The following is a 17,864-nucleotide window of genomic DNA, read 5'->3' on the forward strand; positions in this document are numbered from 1 at the left end:
AAGATCACTGTATATTGCTCATCTCCTATGTCTTGGGGAATAATCGCAGTTTTCTGCTTTCCAGAACATGAAGTGAAGCGGTCTATGGGCAGACCCAGCAGTTACTGGGCAGGAAGCACCGCATTCACTTCCCTCCAGCAACCAACTAGTTAATCTGTCCAAAGCGCGCTGTACAACAAGGCGGGCAGAGACCGCACAGCCACGCCCACCTCCACAATAACCGGCCAATCACCATCACCGCTCACATCTCGCCGGCCAATAGGAGTCGGCGCCTGTCTAGTTGACAGGTAAACCCGACACCTGAGGCTACACCATAGCCTCCTCTGTGCCTCACACGCAGGGCGCTCTTGTTTACTTCAATGTTAAGACTGGGGAATAATAAACCTGCGTCACACCGCCGCTTACAACGTCAATGACCAGCCCGCGTATTATTTACTATGGATGTGCCGCGAATACGCGCTGAGGGGTGGAGAGAAACATGTGGCGATCACTTCAGCAGAATAATGATGCCGCGCGTTCGTCACTCGTTAGCAACAATCGCCCATTGTGAGGCGATGACTGGCGCTCCTGATGCCAGCGTGTGGTAATCATGAGTCAGCGGAGTGCACGGTTTCTCCCGCGCATTTCTAATTTAACTGCGCCACCAGCGTGACGTCACCGCCTATCTGTTGGCATGACAACCCCGGGGGGAGGAAGAGGGTGGGGCGAGCGGCAGGATGTTTATGTTTGCGATGTTGCCGATAAAGTTCGTTGATGAAAAAAAAAAAAATCAGTGCGAGCGTTAATGGTCATGTGATAGGAGGCGGTCATGTGTTCAGCTAGTCATGTGACTTCCCTCTTCCTTAGGAAGTACCGGAGAGTAGAAGAGAACATGGGGACTGTGCTGGACATCAAGATCAAGAGGGCCAATAAAGTCTACAGGGAGGGGGTAAGAGCAGTGCGCCCTCATGTGGCAGAAGTGGAGATAGAAGCTGTCAGCACCTCTTGTTTATTTTATGCAATACTACAATTCCCAGCATGTCTTGTGCATACTAGGAGGTGTGGGGAACCTGCGACCCTGCAGCTGCTGCAAAAACTACAATTCCCATCATGCCTGTACAGCCAAAGCTTTAGCTCTCCAGGCATGATGGGAACTGTAGTTCTGCAGCAGCTGGAGGGTCGCAGTTTCTATACATGGTACAGATACATGGTGAGCTATGCAGCTGTCAGATACTTTGTTGTCAGTGACTGACACCCTTACTTTACATAGCAGCAGAGCTATAACCTCTAAAGCGGAGGGTTTGCTACAATTGTATCCAGTTGTATATACTTCAGCTGCACTAATCTGGCTCCTGTCCTGCAGGTCTTTTCCGTCATAGATGCAGGTAAAATGTATCAGGTGGGAAGCACTGATATATTCAGTATGTCATTTTACAATGGTGTTTTATGTGGACACTGATCATTTGCAGACATAGTCCACTCTGACCTTCCTGCTGTGGAAACACTACAACTCTGCTGTATTAAATGAGAAGTCCCGTAAAATTTTTTATTAAAGTATTGTATTGCCCTCAAAAGTTATACAAATGACCAATATACACCTATTACGGGAAATGCTTATAAAGTGCTTTTTTCCCTACATTTACTACTGCATCAAGGCTTCACTTCCTGGATAACGTGGTGATGTCACGACTAGAGAGGAGCTAACCGGCTGAGGTTCGGGTTCGTATGAACCTGAACTCTCGGCTTCTGATTCCCGCTGTCTCCCCGCACCACGGAGAGGGTGGATACAGCCTGAGGACCGCCTGGAAAACTGGGATACAGCCATAGCCATAGAGTTCAAGTTCATCGCTCATCTCTAGTCACGACCTGACTCCCAGGGCTGTGCGGCTGTGGCTGCTGGAGAGGATGATGGCAGGGGGACTCTGAGGGACACAGGGCACAGGAGGGACACTGAGCATCCCTCTGCCATCATCCTCTCCAGCAGCCACAGCCAGCACAGCTCTTGGAGTCGGGTCGTGACATCACCATGTTATCCAGGAAGTGAAGCCTTGATGCAGTAGTAAGTGCAGGGAAAAAAGCACTTTATGTGCATTTCCCGTAATAAGTGTATATTGGGGATTTGTATAACTTTTGGGGGGGCAGTACTATATTTTAATAAAAATTTTCACTAGACTTCTCCTTTAACCTCTTAAGGACATATGACGTACCTGTACGTCATATGTCCCTAGGAGGTGTTCAGAGCGGGGCCGCGTGGCGACCCTGCTGTGAACCGCCGCGATCCTGGGTGCTGTGTGTAGCCCGGGACCACGGCTATAAGCAGGCTGTCTGATCGCCGTGCCCGCTAATTAGGTAATCGGAGGCAGCTGTCAAAGTTGACAGCTGCCTCCGATTACCGGAGGCAGCCGTTCCCATGTGTGGTGCCGACCCCGGCTCGGCACTCATTCGTTTTCGGATACAGCAAAGATCTCAATGAGAGATCAAAGTGTATATACTAGAAGTCCCCCAGGGGGGCTTCTAGTATATGTGTTAAAAAAAAATAAAAATAAATATTGTTATTAGTAAAAAGCCCCCTCCCCTAATAAAAGTTTGAATCACCCCCCCTTTCCCCATGTTTTAAATAAAAGTAAATAAATAAACAATCATGTTTGCTATCGCCGCGTGCGTAATCGCCCGAACTATTATTTAATCACATTCCTGATCTCGCACGGTAAACGGCGTCAGCGCAAAAAATCCCAAAGTGCAAAAAGTCGTATATGCGCAATCAAGGTACCGATAGAAAGAACACATCATGGCGCAGAAAATGACACCTCGCACAGCCCCATAGACCAAAGGATAAAAGTGCTATAAGCCTGGGAATGGAGCGATTTTGAGGAACGTATATTTGTTAACAAAATTTGAATTTTTTACAGGCCATCAGATAAAAGAAAAGTTATACATGTTATATATCGTTTTAATCGTAACGACTTGAGGAACATATATAACAAGTCAGTTTTACCCCAGGGCGAATGGCGTACAAACACAGACCCCCCCCCCCCCCCCCCCAAATAAAAGAAATGCGGGGTTTTTTTTTTCAATTTCACCACACTTTGAATTTTTTTTTCTGGTTTCGCAGTGTACTTTATGCAAAAATTCAGCCTGTCATTGCAAAGTACAATTAGTGACGCAAAAAATGCAACTGCTATGGCCTTTTAAACACAAGAAGGAAAAAACAAAAACGCAAAAATGAAAATTGGCCCCGTCTTTAAAGGGTTAATCTTTGGCTCTTTCTCTCCATTGCTCTTTGACACCATCCACAGACCATAGGTCTCTTGTTATAATACATATAAGGCAGCTACTGTTTATGTAACGATCCTTCACCTTCTGATGTATTATGTAACGTGTGCTTGTTCGTGTTCCCCATAGGAGGTGTTGTCTGGCGTTGTCGCCGTTGTGAGCAAGGACTCGGTCCAGCACCAGGGGATCTTCCTGACCATGGAGGGCTCCGTCAGTCTGCAGCTCAGCGCTAAGAGTGTGGGAGTGTTTGAGGCTTTCTATAATTCAGTGAAGGTAAGGGCCCTTTATAGTGGGGCGATCTGTTCCCTGATATGATTGCCGATATTAATCATCTTAAACCATTTATGGAATATTCCTGCAGTTTTTCACTTTCATCATTGTCAGTCACTTGGGTTATAGTCAAACTGGTTAAATGCTGCTGTGATGTGAATGTCTTCTTTTCAGCTCAGTTCAGCATTGAAGTCAATAGGAGCCTCAAGGCCATCCTCCTTCCAAGCATCTACAATGTTATGAGCCATATGGGATGTTCTACATAAAGTTACATATTAAACTCATGTGAACAGTGATTTTTAAGGCATGCATAAACAATGAGATCAGCTCATCTGTTGACCGCTGGATATATTACACAGGACAGCATTAGGCTGTTCAGCTCAAAATCAACCTTTGTAATAGGCCCTATGAATATTGTAAATCCCTATCTATAATTAAAGGGGAACTGCTAAGGCCTAAGATTGGTGGCAGTTACAAAACCACACAGACTAGTGGGGATCGCCCAGAGGAAGGGGATGTTATCTCAAAGAGGTTATCTGGTCAGGCAAAATACATGTTGAATCATCCCCCCTCTTGGAGACTCACAAGCTGCTGCTGCTGCTTTCTGCTGAAGACACAGAAAACTGTGTGTGATCTGTTCTCTTTATCCGTCCCTGCTCTGATTTCCCTTCTTCTCCCTCCCTGCCAAGACGGCTCATGTAAACACCATCAGTGGCTGCCTGCCTCTGCACTATGTAATTCCGGGAGGGTTGGGCCTTATTCACATGTCCATTGTTCTGTCCGCCGCAGCGGACATAGGGCTTATGTATTTCAATGGCCCCGTCCACATGTCTGTACAAATCGCTATCTCAATTTACTGATGCACAATCGTAGTGCAGTCTACGGACATGTGAACGTAGCCTTAAAGGAAATCTGTCAGCACCCTGGACCCTACGACTGTGCCGATAGTGTGCTGTAGCTGGAAGTTCCATAGTGAGCTTGGTACCTTTTGGTAATTTGTCCATGAAGTGGATTATGCACAATCTCAGGTCTCCTACTGTAATGAAGCTTTAAAGAGGAGTTGTGGCTCAGTGTTTGTGCCGCACTCTGGCTGCCTCACCGCTGCTTCCTCCTCCCTCCTCTTCATCAATAATCTGTGCTGCCCATCCTCCTGCTCGCTCAGCTGTCAGTCAGTGTCCCTGAGTGTTTATTTCAGTAATAATGGTGCGTTTACACAGACAGATTTATCTGACAGATCTTTGAAGCCAAAACCAGGAACAGACTATAAACTGGGAACAGGTCATAAAGGAAAGACTGGGATCTCTCCTCTTTTCAAATCCATTCCTGGCTTTGGCTTCCAAAATCTTTCAGATAAATCTTTCTGTGTAAACGCACCATTACAACTATCATTCTGTGTAAACGCACCCTTAGGGTACAAACCCACTTGACGTATTTGCTGCGTGAATCAGTCTTAAAAATAAGCAGGCAAAACGCAGGTTGGCTTTATACAATTGTTCTGCGTTAAAATACGCAATTGCGTATTTTTGAAGCGTGAAGCTACATGCGTTTTTCGCACAGGTTGTTAACAACTGATGCTTTGCTAATAACAAGCTTCATGCTTCAAAAATACGCAATTGCGTATTTTAACACAGAACAATTGTATAAAGCCAACCTGCGTTTTGCCTGCTTATTTTTAAGACTGATTCACGCAGCAAATACGTCAAGTGGGTTTGTACCCTTAGGGTACAAACACCGTATACGCAGCAGATCTGCAGCAGATTTGATGCTGTGTTCAGTTATTTAGATCTAATCTGCTGCGTATTTGTTGCGTATCGCAGCAGTAAAAACGCTGCGTATACGGTGTGTGTGTTTATACCCTTATGGTGCGTTTACACAGAGAGATTTATCTGACAGATCTTTGAAGCCAAAACCAGGAACAGACTATAAACAGGGAACAGGTCATAAAGGAAAGACAGAGATTTCTCCTCTTTTCGAGTCCATTCCTGGCTTTGGCTTCAAAAATCTGTCAGATAACTCTCTGTGTAAACGCACACTAAGGGTACAAACACACACGGCGTATACGCTGCGTATTTACTGCTGCTATACGCAGCAAATACACAGCAGATACGCAGCAGATTAGATCTAAATAACTGAACACAGCATCAAATCTGCACCATCAAATCTGCTGCGTATCTGCTGCTTATCTGCTGTGTGTGTTTGTACCCTTAGACTGATCTGCAATCAGCTAGAGTTGTTTTGAAGCTGTGGTCTAGGGGTAAATCACCTGTTTAGAAACCAACAGTAATTTTTCCCTGGATTTGACTCCCCTGATAGAAATAAAATATATTGATTTTTTTTCTCATAATTGAGAATTCTTTGTGCTTTTAAAAATGATACAATCAGGTACAAATTAGTTTTCAAATTCATTTTTTTATATACAATGATGAGAAGAAGGAAAAAAAAGCACAGGAGGAAGAAGTAGTGGTGAGGTGTGCCAGAGTGCGGCACAAATACTGAGCCACAACTCCTCTTTATTACAGTAGGAGACCTGAGATTGTGCATAGTACACTCCATGGACAAATTACCAAAAGGTAATATATTCACAAGGGGACTGCCAGCTACAGCAGCTGTCAGTACCTTGGGTAGGGCCTGGGTGCTGACAGATACCCTTCAATCACAGTGAGGTCACTGGGGAAGGAGACTGAAAAGGTAAGGGTATAAACACACACACCGTATACGCAGCGTATTTACTGCTGCTATACGCAGCAAATACGCAGCAGATTAGATCTAAATAACTGAACACAGCATCAAATCTGCACCATCAAATCTGCTGCAGATTTGCTGCGTATCTGGTGTGTGTGTGTTTGTACCCTAATGACATGTTTGGAACAGATTGTTAATCTGGAGGAGGGGGGATGATTCAACATGTATTTTACGTAACCAGATAACCCCTTTAAGCTGGCCATACACCTTCAGTAACTGACGGCCGAATGATTGTTTAGCCGTCAGTTATGTCTCCTGCCCACCGCCTTGAACATTTGGCATGGCGAGCGTTCTTGTGACCTCTGTGGGGAGGGTCTTTCGCTACTGCTTCTTTCTTCTGAAACCAAGGGGTTGGACAGTGATTTTCCATTCTACAGAGCAATGAAACTTCTTTGACACTGCTTCAAATCTAAAGCAATGTAAAACACACTGGCATTCATCTGAATGAATCTTTGATGGTTATATTGTTAGATTAGATAGTTCACCAATCTCCTCACATGAATCTGCGATGTATCACATCGTTATGACTACAGTTTCCCTTTTAGGCTATGTTCCCACACAGTATTTTTGCTCAGTATTTTGCAATCAAAACCAGGAGTGGATTGAAAACACAGAAATGCTCTCTTCACACACTGTTGAAATTTAGTGGATGGCCGACATTTAGTGGCAAATAACAGCTGTTATTTCAAAACTGGCCTTTGTTTTAAAATAACAGCAATTATTTGTCATTAAATGGCAGCCATTTCAACAGTGTAGGAACATAGCCTTTTTGTTTCAATCCACTTCTGGTTTTGATTGCAAAATACTGACAAAAAATACTGTGTGGGAACATAGCCTTAGGGTGCGTTGACACGTACAGGATCCACGGCAGATTGATGCTCTGTGCAGTTATTTAGCTACATTGATCTCAAATCTGCTGCAGATCTGCACCATTAAATCTGCTGCGGATCCTGTACATGTGAACACACCCTTAAAGTGTTTTTCGAGATTTTTTTTTTTTATTATTGATGCTCTATCCTCAGGATAGGTCACCAGTATCAATGATGGTCCTGGATCCCCCAGCACTGATGATCAGCATATACAGGGAACGGAGCCAGAGGCAGATAGCTGCCCACATCATGCATTGATATGTTATTGTGAAGTGAACTTTCTCCATGCTTTCCATTATTATCTAGAAATCCTGTGTGTAACACTTTACTACAAGGACATTGTAGTAAGTGAACGGCTTCTTAATGATTAATTGCAGCCAATACAAATTATCAGCAATACGGTGGAAATGGTGAAACCCGGGAAACTCCCCAGCGGGAAGACAGAAATCCCTTTTGAGTTCCCACTTATCATGAAGAGCAACAAGCTTCTGTATGAGACATACCATGGAGTGTTTGTGAACATTCAGGTGAGTGCAGGGGTATTGTCTAGTTCTATAGATCGCCCTAACCTGGGGAGATTATGTCACACCAAGGACATATCCAACTTTGCATCAATTTTGCTAAAACTGTCACTTTAATAAAGTTGACATGATGTGACAAGTATTGATTTTTGGGGTCTCCCCCATCGATCTGTTAAGTAATGAGTTGAGTTAAATGTACTGCACACTTTTCCCAGCTGTTTTAGAGATCTGTGGGCGATCAAAATCTTTTACTTAAAAAAAAAAAAAAAGGCAGGATAGTTTCCGGAACACAATAAAGTATACTTATCTATCCTTATGCCCTGTAGTGCTGCTTCCAGGTCCAGCTGAAAGCCGCCAGCCTCTGCAGCTCTTTCAGCTGCATTGTCACACACCCAAGCTGATCAACTGCAGACTCAGCCAATCAGTGACTGGGGCGGGACACTGCCAGGAAGAGCTGGGTATGTGACGTACCCAGATTCCAGCTGAAAATGACAGCCGGCAGCCATCAGTGAGACCCTGCAGCAGTGCTACGCTGGTACAAGGACTGTTAAGTATTCCTTGTTTATTAAGTTCCCGCAGCCCCCTGCCTATTCAAAATTTCACTGGACTTTTTTTAAAGGCTTTTAAGGGGTTATCTAGGATTAGGAAAAGCGCAGGTACTTTCTTGCAAAAACAACTCCACCCCTGCCCTCAGGCTGTGTTTGGTATTACAATTCACTTCAGTGGAACTGAACTGCAAAACCGACATCCAAATTGAGGACAAGAGTGGCGCTATTAATGGAAGAAAGTGGCCATGTTTTGGATAGCCCTAGATAACCCATTTAGAGGTTGGATAGACAACTATAGACACGTCTACATTTATATGAAATTTTAAAGTCTATAGTCCCTGCTCCTGTACACTGTAACATAAGTTCAACCAAAGTGAAAGCAAAACTTGCTTATCTCCTGTGAACAGATACACAGACCTAGTGCTTCTTAGTATCCAGTGTAGTCGATCCTTCATGAGCTAAATGGCTGGACTCCAGACTGATCCATTGTAGCAAACCATCAGCACAGGAGGGCAGATTTGGTCTGCTGATGGTTTATGTTGTACTTAGGGTTGTGTGTACTTGTCAGCATCTCTATCTCATGTGCTGTATCTCCGCACACAGTATATGCTCCGCTGCGATATGAAGAGATCTCTGCTGGCAAAGGACTTGACAAAAACCTGTGAGTTCATCATTCATTCACAAGTAAGTGTTCTAAGCAAGTGCAAGGAATACCACTATACTGCATAAGGAGTGATTTATAGAAAGAGGCTTTGATGTATTTTTAAGTAAAACTCTAAGTAGTTAAAGGGGATACGCAGAGAGCAGTAAAGGTCCTACATTTTCTGCTTTCCCATGTGCTCCGTCTGCCCGTCCGTGCTGATACTTCTGTAGACGAGAGGGAAGTGGGACCATGTTGCAGGCAGTGATTAATAGCAGGGCCCCAATAATCATTCGAATGGAGTACAGTGAGTCCACCACTCATTCTCTATAGGGCTACTGAAATTACGTGGGAGCTGTAGTAATAGCCATAATGGTTGCCACACAGCTTTCAAGGGGATGGGAGTTCTACCTGATGAGTGCAGCATGACACAGGGTTTCAAAGAATGAGTAAAGGGGAGTTGTGACATATAATCCTTATATTGTAGATAAGTTTAGTTGGAATACCCCTTTAAGCAAAACTAGACATACCACAGTGTATCAGTCCTGTCTGGATTGCATGTCCAAGACAATGATCACTATGTCTGGGATTCTCTATGGACAGGATCCAAACCAGTTATGATTATGTCTAGCCCATAGGGGGCAGTGTGACCATGGGTAGGTGCCCTCAGGAGAGTTCATCCAGTGCAGGATGTGAATGTGTCTGGTTTCCCAATGATGTTAAATTATGTATGAGCTAAATCACTTTACCCGGCACAGAGCCTTCCCTTACCGCTCCTTCTTCATCCTCCACTGCCACCGCTGTAAGACTTTTCAGGCTGTGCCCATAAACCTGCCAGCATACTGTGTGCCTCCGTCTAGTCCTGTGATAGTAATAGAAAGGAACACGTTCTGCTGAATCTAATGGACACCGTCATCATTCACTTATTTAAATGGCATAAAAGAAACAGCAGAGGACAGGGACTGCTATTGATTGTTCCCTGTTATCAGCCGCTTCAACATACACAATCCTTTCCTGGTATATTATAAGAGAAAACTTCTGCAACTTTCTCATATACTTATCTCTGTTGGTCAGTGACTAGGAGCATTATTACTATTATATAGATGAAAACCTGCACAGACTATATGTCTCACAGCTGAGTGTTTGGTACAATTGCATCGAATCCAGACCATCTTATATGAAACCTAGAAGATTATTGCATCTACTACTCTTTCAGCAAAGTCCGATTTTCTCATGTTCGGTCACCTAGAAGAAGGTATTGGCTGATAAGTGGTGGATGGTCAGAGAATTGTTACACATTGTTTACCCTCCACCTATTTGCCGTATTTCAGCCACAGAAGGGGAAACAGACGCCGAGTCCGGTCGACTTCACAATCACACCAGAGACATTACAGAACGTGAAAGAGGTAAGTGTGACTTAGGACTTCACACTTGTAAGTGTGACTTAGGATTTCGCACATTTTTGTGCAAGACCCCTTGCTTGCATAAAAATTGTTCAACTTTATAAAAGTTTTGCACCTTGTTCGCCATACGGCCAGGGAGGGGGCATGGCATTGTGCATGGGGAGGCATAATGTATGATTTTCGTATGGATTCAGCAATAGTTAGCTCCAGCTCGGAGCTGTATATATATATATATTTTTTTTTTTGTACCGGCGTAGCAGCCTCTGAAGCACTGGATGCAGCAGGAACAAGGGGAAATTAGAAACTTACAGTCTATGGCTATGTTCCCAGGCATTATTTTTGCTCAGTATTTTGGTCAGTATTTTTTTAACCAAAACCAGGAGTGAGTTGAAAACATCGAAATGTTATGTTCACACACTGTTTTTATTGAGTGGATGGCCTCCATGTAATGACAAATAACTACCTTTATTTTAAAAACAACGACCGTTGTTTTAAAATAACTGTAATTGTATGTGGCCATCCACTCAATATCAACAGTGTGTGAACATAGCTTTTCTGTGTTTTCAGTCCACTCCTGGTTTTGGTTAAAAAAAAATACTCCCCAAAATACTGAGCAAAACTAATGCCTGAGAACATAACTTATGGCTGTATCCCTGTTTTCCAGGCAGCCTTTAGCTGCATCAGACTTCTTCAGCCACCAGTAATCAAATGCAGAGTGTTCAGGCTGGGATGAACCTGGTTCATAACACACCGCTTAAAAATCCGGTTCATAACAACACCGGTACATAAGCTCCACTTTGAATTTCAAGTGCTGTCTCCTGCTATGTCTTGGACTAGATACAATTCTGGGTCCGATTGGGTGAGGCGAGCACTGTTCTAATAGTTTAACACTTATCCTGTGCTGCTGCTCTTTGTGTTTGTCGCTCATCTATTGCTATATAGATCAATGCAATATATGTATTGATCTTTCAAAAAGTGGCTCTACTAGTACAGCCGACCTGTGGATTTACATGTCAGGCATGTTATCTTAGTAATGGATTGGTGGGGTACATTGCAGGGGTGACAGGTGGAGTCCTGACGGTGCAGGTGCCATATGGTTGTGTTATGCCCCCTTCACACATCCGGAAAATCACTCTGTATTTCCGGACCCATAGGAACACTTTTTTTTTTTTTTAGATCTTTTCCTATTTTCATCCAGAAAACCGTCACGGAAAACCCCCATAGAAGTCTATGGGAGCGCCAGAAACCTGGATGCTCTCCTGATGCATATCAGGAAAGCGTCTGGAGTTCTGGATTGTCTGCCCATACCCCTCTCCCCTAGACCTCACCAGTCTGCTTCCCCTATTGGGAGTTGCAGTTCTGCAACAGATTAGAGGATGACATAGTATAGGAGGGGGGAGGCATTTGCACCGTAGAACTACATCTCCCATGGTGTGTGTGGTAATATGCAGGACTACATCACATAATGGGAGTTGTAGTTCTGCAACAGATGTGAGGATGACACATGGCACAAGGAGGGGAAGGGAACACAGTACACTAGGGGGAGATGGTGGCAGGGTGCACAAGGGGTAGATTTTGGCACGGTACACTAGGGGTGATATTGGTTCTTTTTTTTCTCATCAAGAACTCCTGAAGGCATTTCCTGATGGTTTCTTGAAGGTAAAATCTTATTACTGTCAGGAAATCCTGATGCGTTTTCTGAGGTCTCCTGATAAGGATTTCCTGACAGTAAAAACTGACACAGAGGTGTGAATGGGGCCTTAGTTGGTTAAATGACCGACATTAGCATAATTGCTGATGCCAGTCACTGTTGGTGTTGTCTGCTCATAGCAACCAGTATCTGCTGTGTATGAAGAAAACTCTGTTGAGTCCCTCCCCCCCTTCCCTCCAACATGCATCTGCTATAAATATTCAGTGGATGTATACCAAGGGTTTTGGTACAGAGCTGCATTAATATATAATTGCCTACATGTACTTTTTCTCCCTATCTGATTAATGAGGTGGGGGGGGGGGGGGGTGTTAAGATCTCCATAAATTGCTAGACAAAGCCATACTATTGATACCATCTCCTAAAAGTTTTGACGTGTCAGAAGACTTTTTTTCCCCCCTTCAAATGATAGACACTTTAAAAGGGTCCTTCTACACTTACGCTGTGTCAGAAATGCCCCAAATAAAGGGTCTGTCCCACTCGGCAATGCATTAGACTCCATTCACATTCTTTAAACCTCCATTGCTACACTGATTGGAAACTTGGGTACTATGAATAATGTCACAGCGGCTTCTCTCCCCAGGGATGTTGGAGTTCCAGCATCCGGCATTATGTTCTGCAGGTGAAATTACAGCAGGTAACCAGTGCTGAAGAATACTGCCATCTGCAGGACACAGGGAGGGACGCACAGTCACATTATGTACAACAAAAAATAAACCTATTGTAATAAATATCAGACATTTCAATAAGGCAAAAAGGTGGCCAGCAATCCACTAACCCTTTAACATCTGGTCTACTGACAGTAATAGAATAGAGTAAAGAGAGTAATTTCATGCTGCCTGAACCTCAAGTGTCTTCTTCCCCCTGGACTTGATAGATCTCTGCAGAATCTCTAAACCAATGCTGATGGGGTGGAGGGAAAAATGATGACTGGTTCCCTTCAATCTGGACTAAACATAGACATCTAGGACCTAGTGTTCTTCCTGACCACCTAATGGGGGCCATGTATCCCATCACCTTAGGCTGCATTCACACATTACGTGTTTCACATGGAACACGGATGTAGAAGGCCTGTAATGGTGGAAACCCCCCCCCCCCATCACACCAGAGATGCTGCCCGGGATGGGGGGGGGTTCGTTACAGACCTTCCATGTCTGCGTTTCATGTGAAACACTGAATGTGTGAATGCAGCCTAACTGCCTGTTACATGTGCTCCCCCCCCCCCCCCCGACTATACAATACTGCAGCTCAGAGACCCTACTAAGTGTCCTGAGTACCCTACCTATGAAATGCATATACAAAATGGCGCCTGAGCCAGCAGATTGGATAGGACAGACCCTTCTAGTGACTGCCAGGGACAGAGGAGCTGAACACTCAGGATCTGTCACATCTCTAATTTATAAGGCTCCCGTCACCTAGAACAAGTCGTACAGAACGTATTAAAGTGGCGGCTAATAATGAGACGACTGGCGGTGGCTGAGGAGAAAAATTACAATATCCAATGTGACTGAGAAAAGAAACTTCAAATTAAAGGGATATTCCCATCCTGATATATATCAGAGTGCTGACCTTATGAGGCCCTGGTTTTCATGGGATGAGTCCTATTTTTAATAGATAATATTTACTTTTAGGGTAGAAACACACGTACCAGATCCGCAGTGGATCTCTTGCCTATTAGTTTCTATGGGAAGACAAACTCGCAGTGGGATTGACATCCCGCTGCAAGTATGTAAGTGACAGCCCCCTTAACCCCCCGCCGTCCAGAGCATACATTACCTGCTCCATGCTCCGGCTTGCTTCAGGGGCTCCCGGTGTCTGGCCTACCGCGACATCCAACCGGAAACCCCAAAACAAGCCAGAATGTAGAGCAGGTACAGTATGTTCCGGCCGGGGGTGGGTTAACAGGGCTGTTACTTACATACTCGCAGGGGGATGTCAATTCCACTGCGTGTGTGTCTTCCCATAGAAACTAACAGGCAAGGGATCCACTGCGGATCTGGTATGTGTGTTCTACCCTTAGGCCAGTTTCACACGTACCGTACGTACCGTACACTAATCGTAGCGGATTTTATGTTGCCATTCCCGATACTGTCAGTTTGAATGGGTTTACATACTCGCAGCGGATTTTTAATTCCGCTGCGAGTATGTAAACGCCGTCCTATTGAACCCACAGATGACAAGTGAATACTTTACCTGTCAGCACTCCGGCTTGCTTTTGTGGCTCCCGTAGGTCCCACTCAGCCAATCAGTAGCTGTGGCAGGCCATTGCACTGATTGACTGAGCGGAACACCAGGAAGCAGGCCTGAGCACAGACTGGTAAAGTATTCACTGGGCTGCAGCGGGTTAAGGGGTTTACATACTCGCAGCGGAATGAAAAATTCACTGGGGAGTATGTAAACCCATTCAAACTGACCGTACTGGGAATCAGCAAATTTTGCTGCGGAACTCCACATAAATACGTGTGAAATCCGCCAAGATTCTGGTACATGTGAAACTGGCCTTAGCATTTTTACTTAGTGTTAGGGAAGCAGTACCACCATTGTTTTTTTTAATAATCTTTATTTTCTGGTTGTAATTTTTTTTTAATGTTTTGTTAACTATTATGGAGGTGGCAATCTTACCCGAGTGCCTTTTATCAGCATTTAGAGATGCTTTACAGTAAGCTTCATGGACATAGGAAACAGCCTGGAGCTGACTCATCAGCCCTTTAATTATGTGAGAAATGAGTGTGAATGAGGCCTTACATTGTTCTTTATATTGAGCACCGTTCTATAAAGGTTGATATCTTTTAGAACTAGTGATATTTGTATGTCTTGCAGAGAGCCTCCCTGCCTCGATTTCTCATCCGAGGACATCTGGACTCCACCAATTGTGTCATCACTCAACCTCTAACAGGGGAGCTGCAGGTTGAGACGTCGGACGTTGCCATCAAGAGTATTGAGCTGCAGCTAGTTCGGGTGGAGACGTGTGGTGAGTGAGCACTGACCGAAAACTGTGCTTAGAAAGGTATCAAACTTAGTACAGAAGAAAAAGTGGCGCTCTGGGTATGCTCTGAGGTGTAGTTTAAGCCACTGGCTAAGTGGTTTGTGGTTGTCACACGGCCACATTTTAGTAGCTGAATTTCAGCTGCAAGACTGTCTCCCTGTGGTTCAAGTGAACTCCATTTAGATTCCTAGAGCAGAATTATGAAACTCTGGCTGCAGGCAGCCACCACTAGAGGGACCTTCCTGCTTACAACTTTAGTGATAAAACTAGGTGCAATAAGCTCCCTCTAGTGGTGGCTGAAGGCAGGCAGAATTTTATGTTATATTTCAATAGTGTAGTTAGAGCTTCAACATCTATGGTATGGATTTATGCAGGTACTAATCTGCACTGAATGTTGGTCTTAAAAAAATGAATAAAAATATTTGCTGTATATTTTTCTGTTTAAAGGCTGTGCAGAAGGCTATGCCAGAGATGCCACCGAAATACAGAATATTCAGATAGCAGAGGGAGATGTGTGCCGAGGTCTCCCCATTCCCATCTACATGGTATTTCCCAGGTTATTCACCTGCCCAACCTTGGAAACTACCAACTTTAAAATAGGTATGTTTTCTTAGGTTGATCGCTTATCAATACTATCGTCTCCCTAAAAAAAAAAAACACTAAATGCCTTTTGTCCTCTGCAGAGTTTGAAGTAAACATTGTCGTGATTCTTCAGGATGATCATCTCATCACAGAGAACTTCCCACTCAAGTTGTACAGAATTTAACATCATGACTGCATTGCTTTGTGATAGAACTAGAGACCAATGGGATGACTTAAGCTCAACATGAGAACTTCCATGCTCCATAGCCAGGAAAAGAAGCACTTAGGTTGGTGATGAAATGCCCTCCGTACTAGTAACTAGTACTGTGAGTCATAAGAGACTTTTCTTCTACCCCAACTATATAGGGAAGAGGATTACTGTAAAACACTGGGGGTCACAAGTCTCCCATAAAAATGGAACAGCAGTCATGTATATTTATTTCTGCTCCATTGACTGTCTGTCTGTGGGACTGCAGATAGTGGAGTGCTGTACCTGACCATCTCCAACAGTCCCATAGACAAAGCGGCAAGAGACATACATGTGAATGTGGCTTTATTCTGACCCCCACTTTCATGATTGCTGGGGTCCCTGTGATCATACACATGACCCAACACTGTCAAACATAAAACTCATGTATCTTGTTGTGATACTCTTACTACAGTATGTCTTTTCCTCCTCCCCCCCAAATAAAAGTCTTTTCTACTCCGGGTTTCTTTTTTTTAATTTTTGTTTTTGGAAGTCTGACACTGACATCTACATTTTTATTATAAGTAAAGTAAGAAAATCTTCACCAAATAGAAATTCACTCTGCCTGACATGGAAAGATGACTGCACACAGATTTACTAAGGACTTCAGTGGGAGCTGTACAAGTCTCAGAATGTTAGTTCTTGCTTCTGCCATTAAGAAGCAAATATTCAAGTGTCACTGTCGTTATAACTTTCAAAATCTAAATCAACAGTAGACATGATATAAAGCAAGTTTGCAATATACATTCATTATTTTTTTTTGTTGTTATCATGCTGTAACACAAAGATGAACTTACCAAAAATCCTGAAGGCAGATTTTCTGACTTGTGCTGGTTAAAAAAAACAAAAAAAAAACAGACTAAGCACAGGAGTTCCGGCCAGTACAGAGAGTCACAGCTAGAGATGAGCGAACCGGGTTCGAGTCTATCCGAAAGCTCTAAGGTTGTCTGGAAAACATTGATGCAGCCAATGACTATATCCATGTTTTCCACATAGCCTTAGGGCTTTATCCAAGTTCAGCAGCCACCGCTAATCAAATGCCGAAAGTTCGAGGAGGCGGAGCATGAGGCGGAGCTAAGGTTCGCCTCTCCTGTGGTTACCTCGTGGATCCGGAGCTATGGGATGACCGGCGGCGCCCTGCGGGAGGAGGCCGAGAGTGGATGCGGGTCCCGGGCTGCTGGAGGGAGCTTGTTCGGGGGTGATTGACTGCTGGAGGCGGGCATCGGGAGCACACTGGAGGATGAGAGAGCCAGGCGCAGCGTGGTGTCGGATGCGTGAAGACGCGGCCGCCTGCCTGGGGAGCTCACGTGTGCCGTGGCTAGCGCGCCCTGTCATGTGGGGCAGGACACGTCATAAAAGCGGACGGGTGAGCTGTAGAGCACTTCACTTGAAGCGGGGTCCCGGTGAGAGCGGGCCCTGCCTGAGAAACTGCTCTGGCTGTATGCGCCTGCCTGTGAAGCGTTGAGAGGGTAAGCTCCTTTGGAAGAAGGATTCTGGCTATACCTCAGGTACCCTCTGACCCTCTGAACTGTCCTGTGTTGGGTCCTCCCCCCCCTAGGATGGTTCGGACGCCAGACGATTATTAACTATGCCTGTTGGGGCTGTGGGGGGAGTGGCTGGAAGATCAGGGGGAGACCCGGTGGCAGAGGGTACTCCCCTTGTTTCCCTGATGTGGTGATCCCATTTTTGTGCCAATAGGGACGGCGGTGGCAGCGCTGCCCTAGTGGTACTGGGTCTATTGGCTACCATGTGGTGTGTGGAGGAGCGGTCAATGGTGGCTCCACGTGGACTGGGGGAGGGCACTATGGCCGGTTTTAAAATGGAGGAGCTTACGGTTTGAGGAATCTCAACAATGGTATTCATTATTTGCTTGACACCATCGTATCGTAATCAGTAACATTGCTTCACAGACACGAGTAAAGTGGATTGGCCCGCTCGGTTGGAGATGTGAAGCTATCAACTGATCTCTGCATGTTGTTTATAGTGTCGGTCTTCAGCTTGAACTAATCCCTCTGCTCCGCTACGTCTGATCGTGGTTGGCAACCCTCACTCCTTAGTGGGTGGGATAAAGACAGCAAGCTCCTAACCTACTCCTT

The 17,864-nt window shown here is 44.7% G+C and overlaps 1 protein-coding gene across 2 annotated transcripts; it reads left to right on the top strand.

Annotated features, from left to right (window-relative positions):
- Positions 1-268: 268 nt before the first annotated feature.
- Positions 269-16,231, top strand: VPS26C (VPS26 endosomal protein sorting factor C). Of its 2 annotated transcripts, none has more exons than XM_069944469.1 (9): positions 269-287; positions 847-928; positions 3,382-3,525; positions 7,511-7,660; positions 8,806-8,886; positions 10,174-10,248; positions 14,774-14,924; positions 15,387-15,539; positions 15,623-16,231. In XM_069944469.1, exons 2-9 carry the CDS (start codon positions 872-874, stop codon positions 15,703-15,705), a joined length of 894 nt encoding a protein of 297 aa, XP_069800570.1. In that variant the 5' UTR covers positions 269-287; positions 847-871; the 3' UTR covers positions 15,706-16,231. The 2 variants fall into 2 exon arrangements, with proteins under 2 accessions (XP_069800570.1, XP_069800569.1); XM_069944468.1 differs by lacking the exon at positions 269-287 and adding an exon at positions 329-583.
- Positions 16,232-17,864: the final 1,633 nt, after the last annotated feature.

Source organism: Dendropsophus ebraccatus, chromosome 11, assembly GCF_027789765.1.
Source record: "Dendropsophus ebraccatus isolate aDenEbr1 chromosome 11, aDenEbr1.pat, whole genome shotgun sequence".
NCBI lineage: Eukaryota > Metazoa > Chordata > Amphibia > Anura > Hylidae > Dendropsophus > Dendropsophus ebraccatus.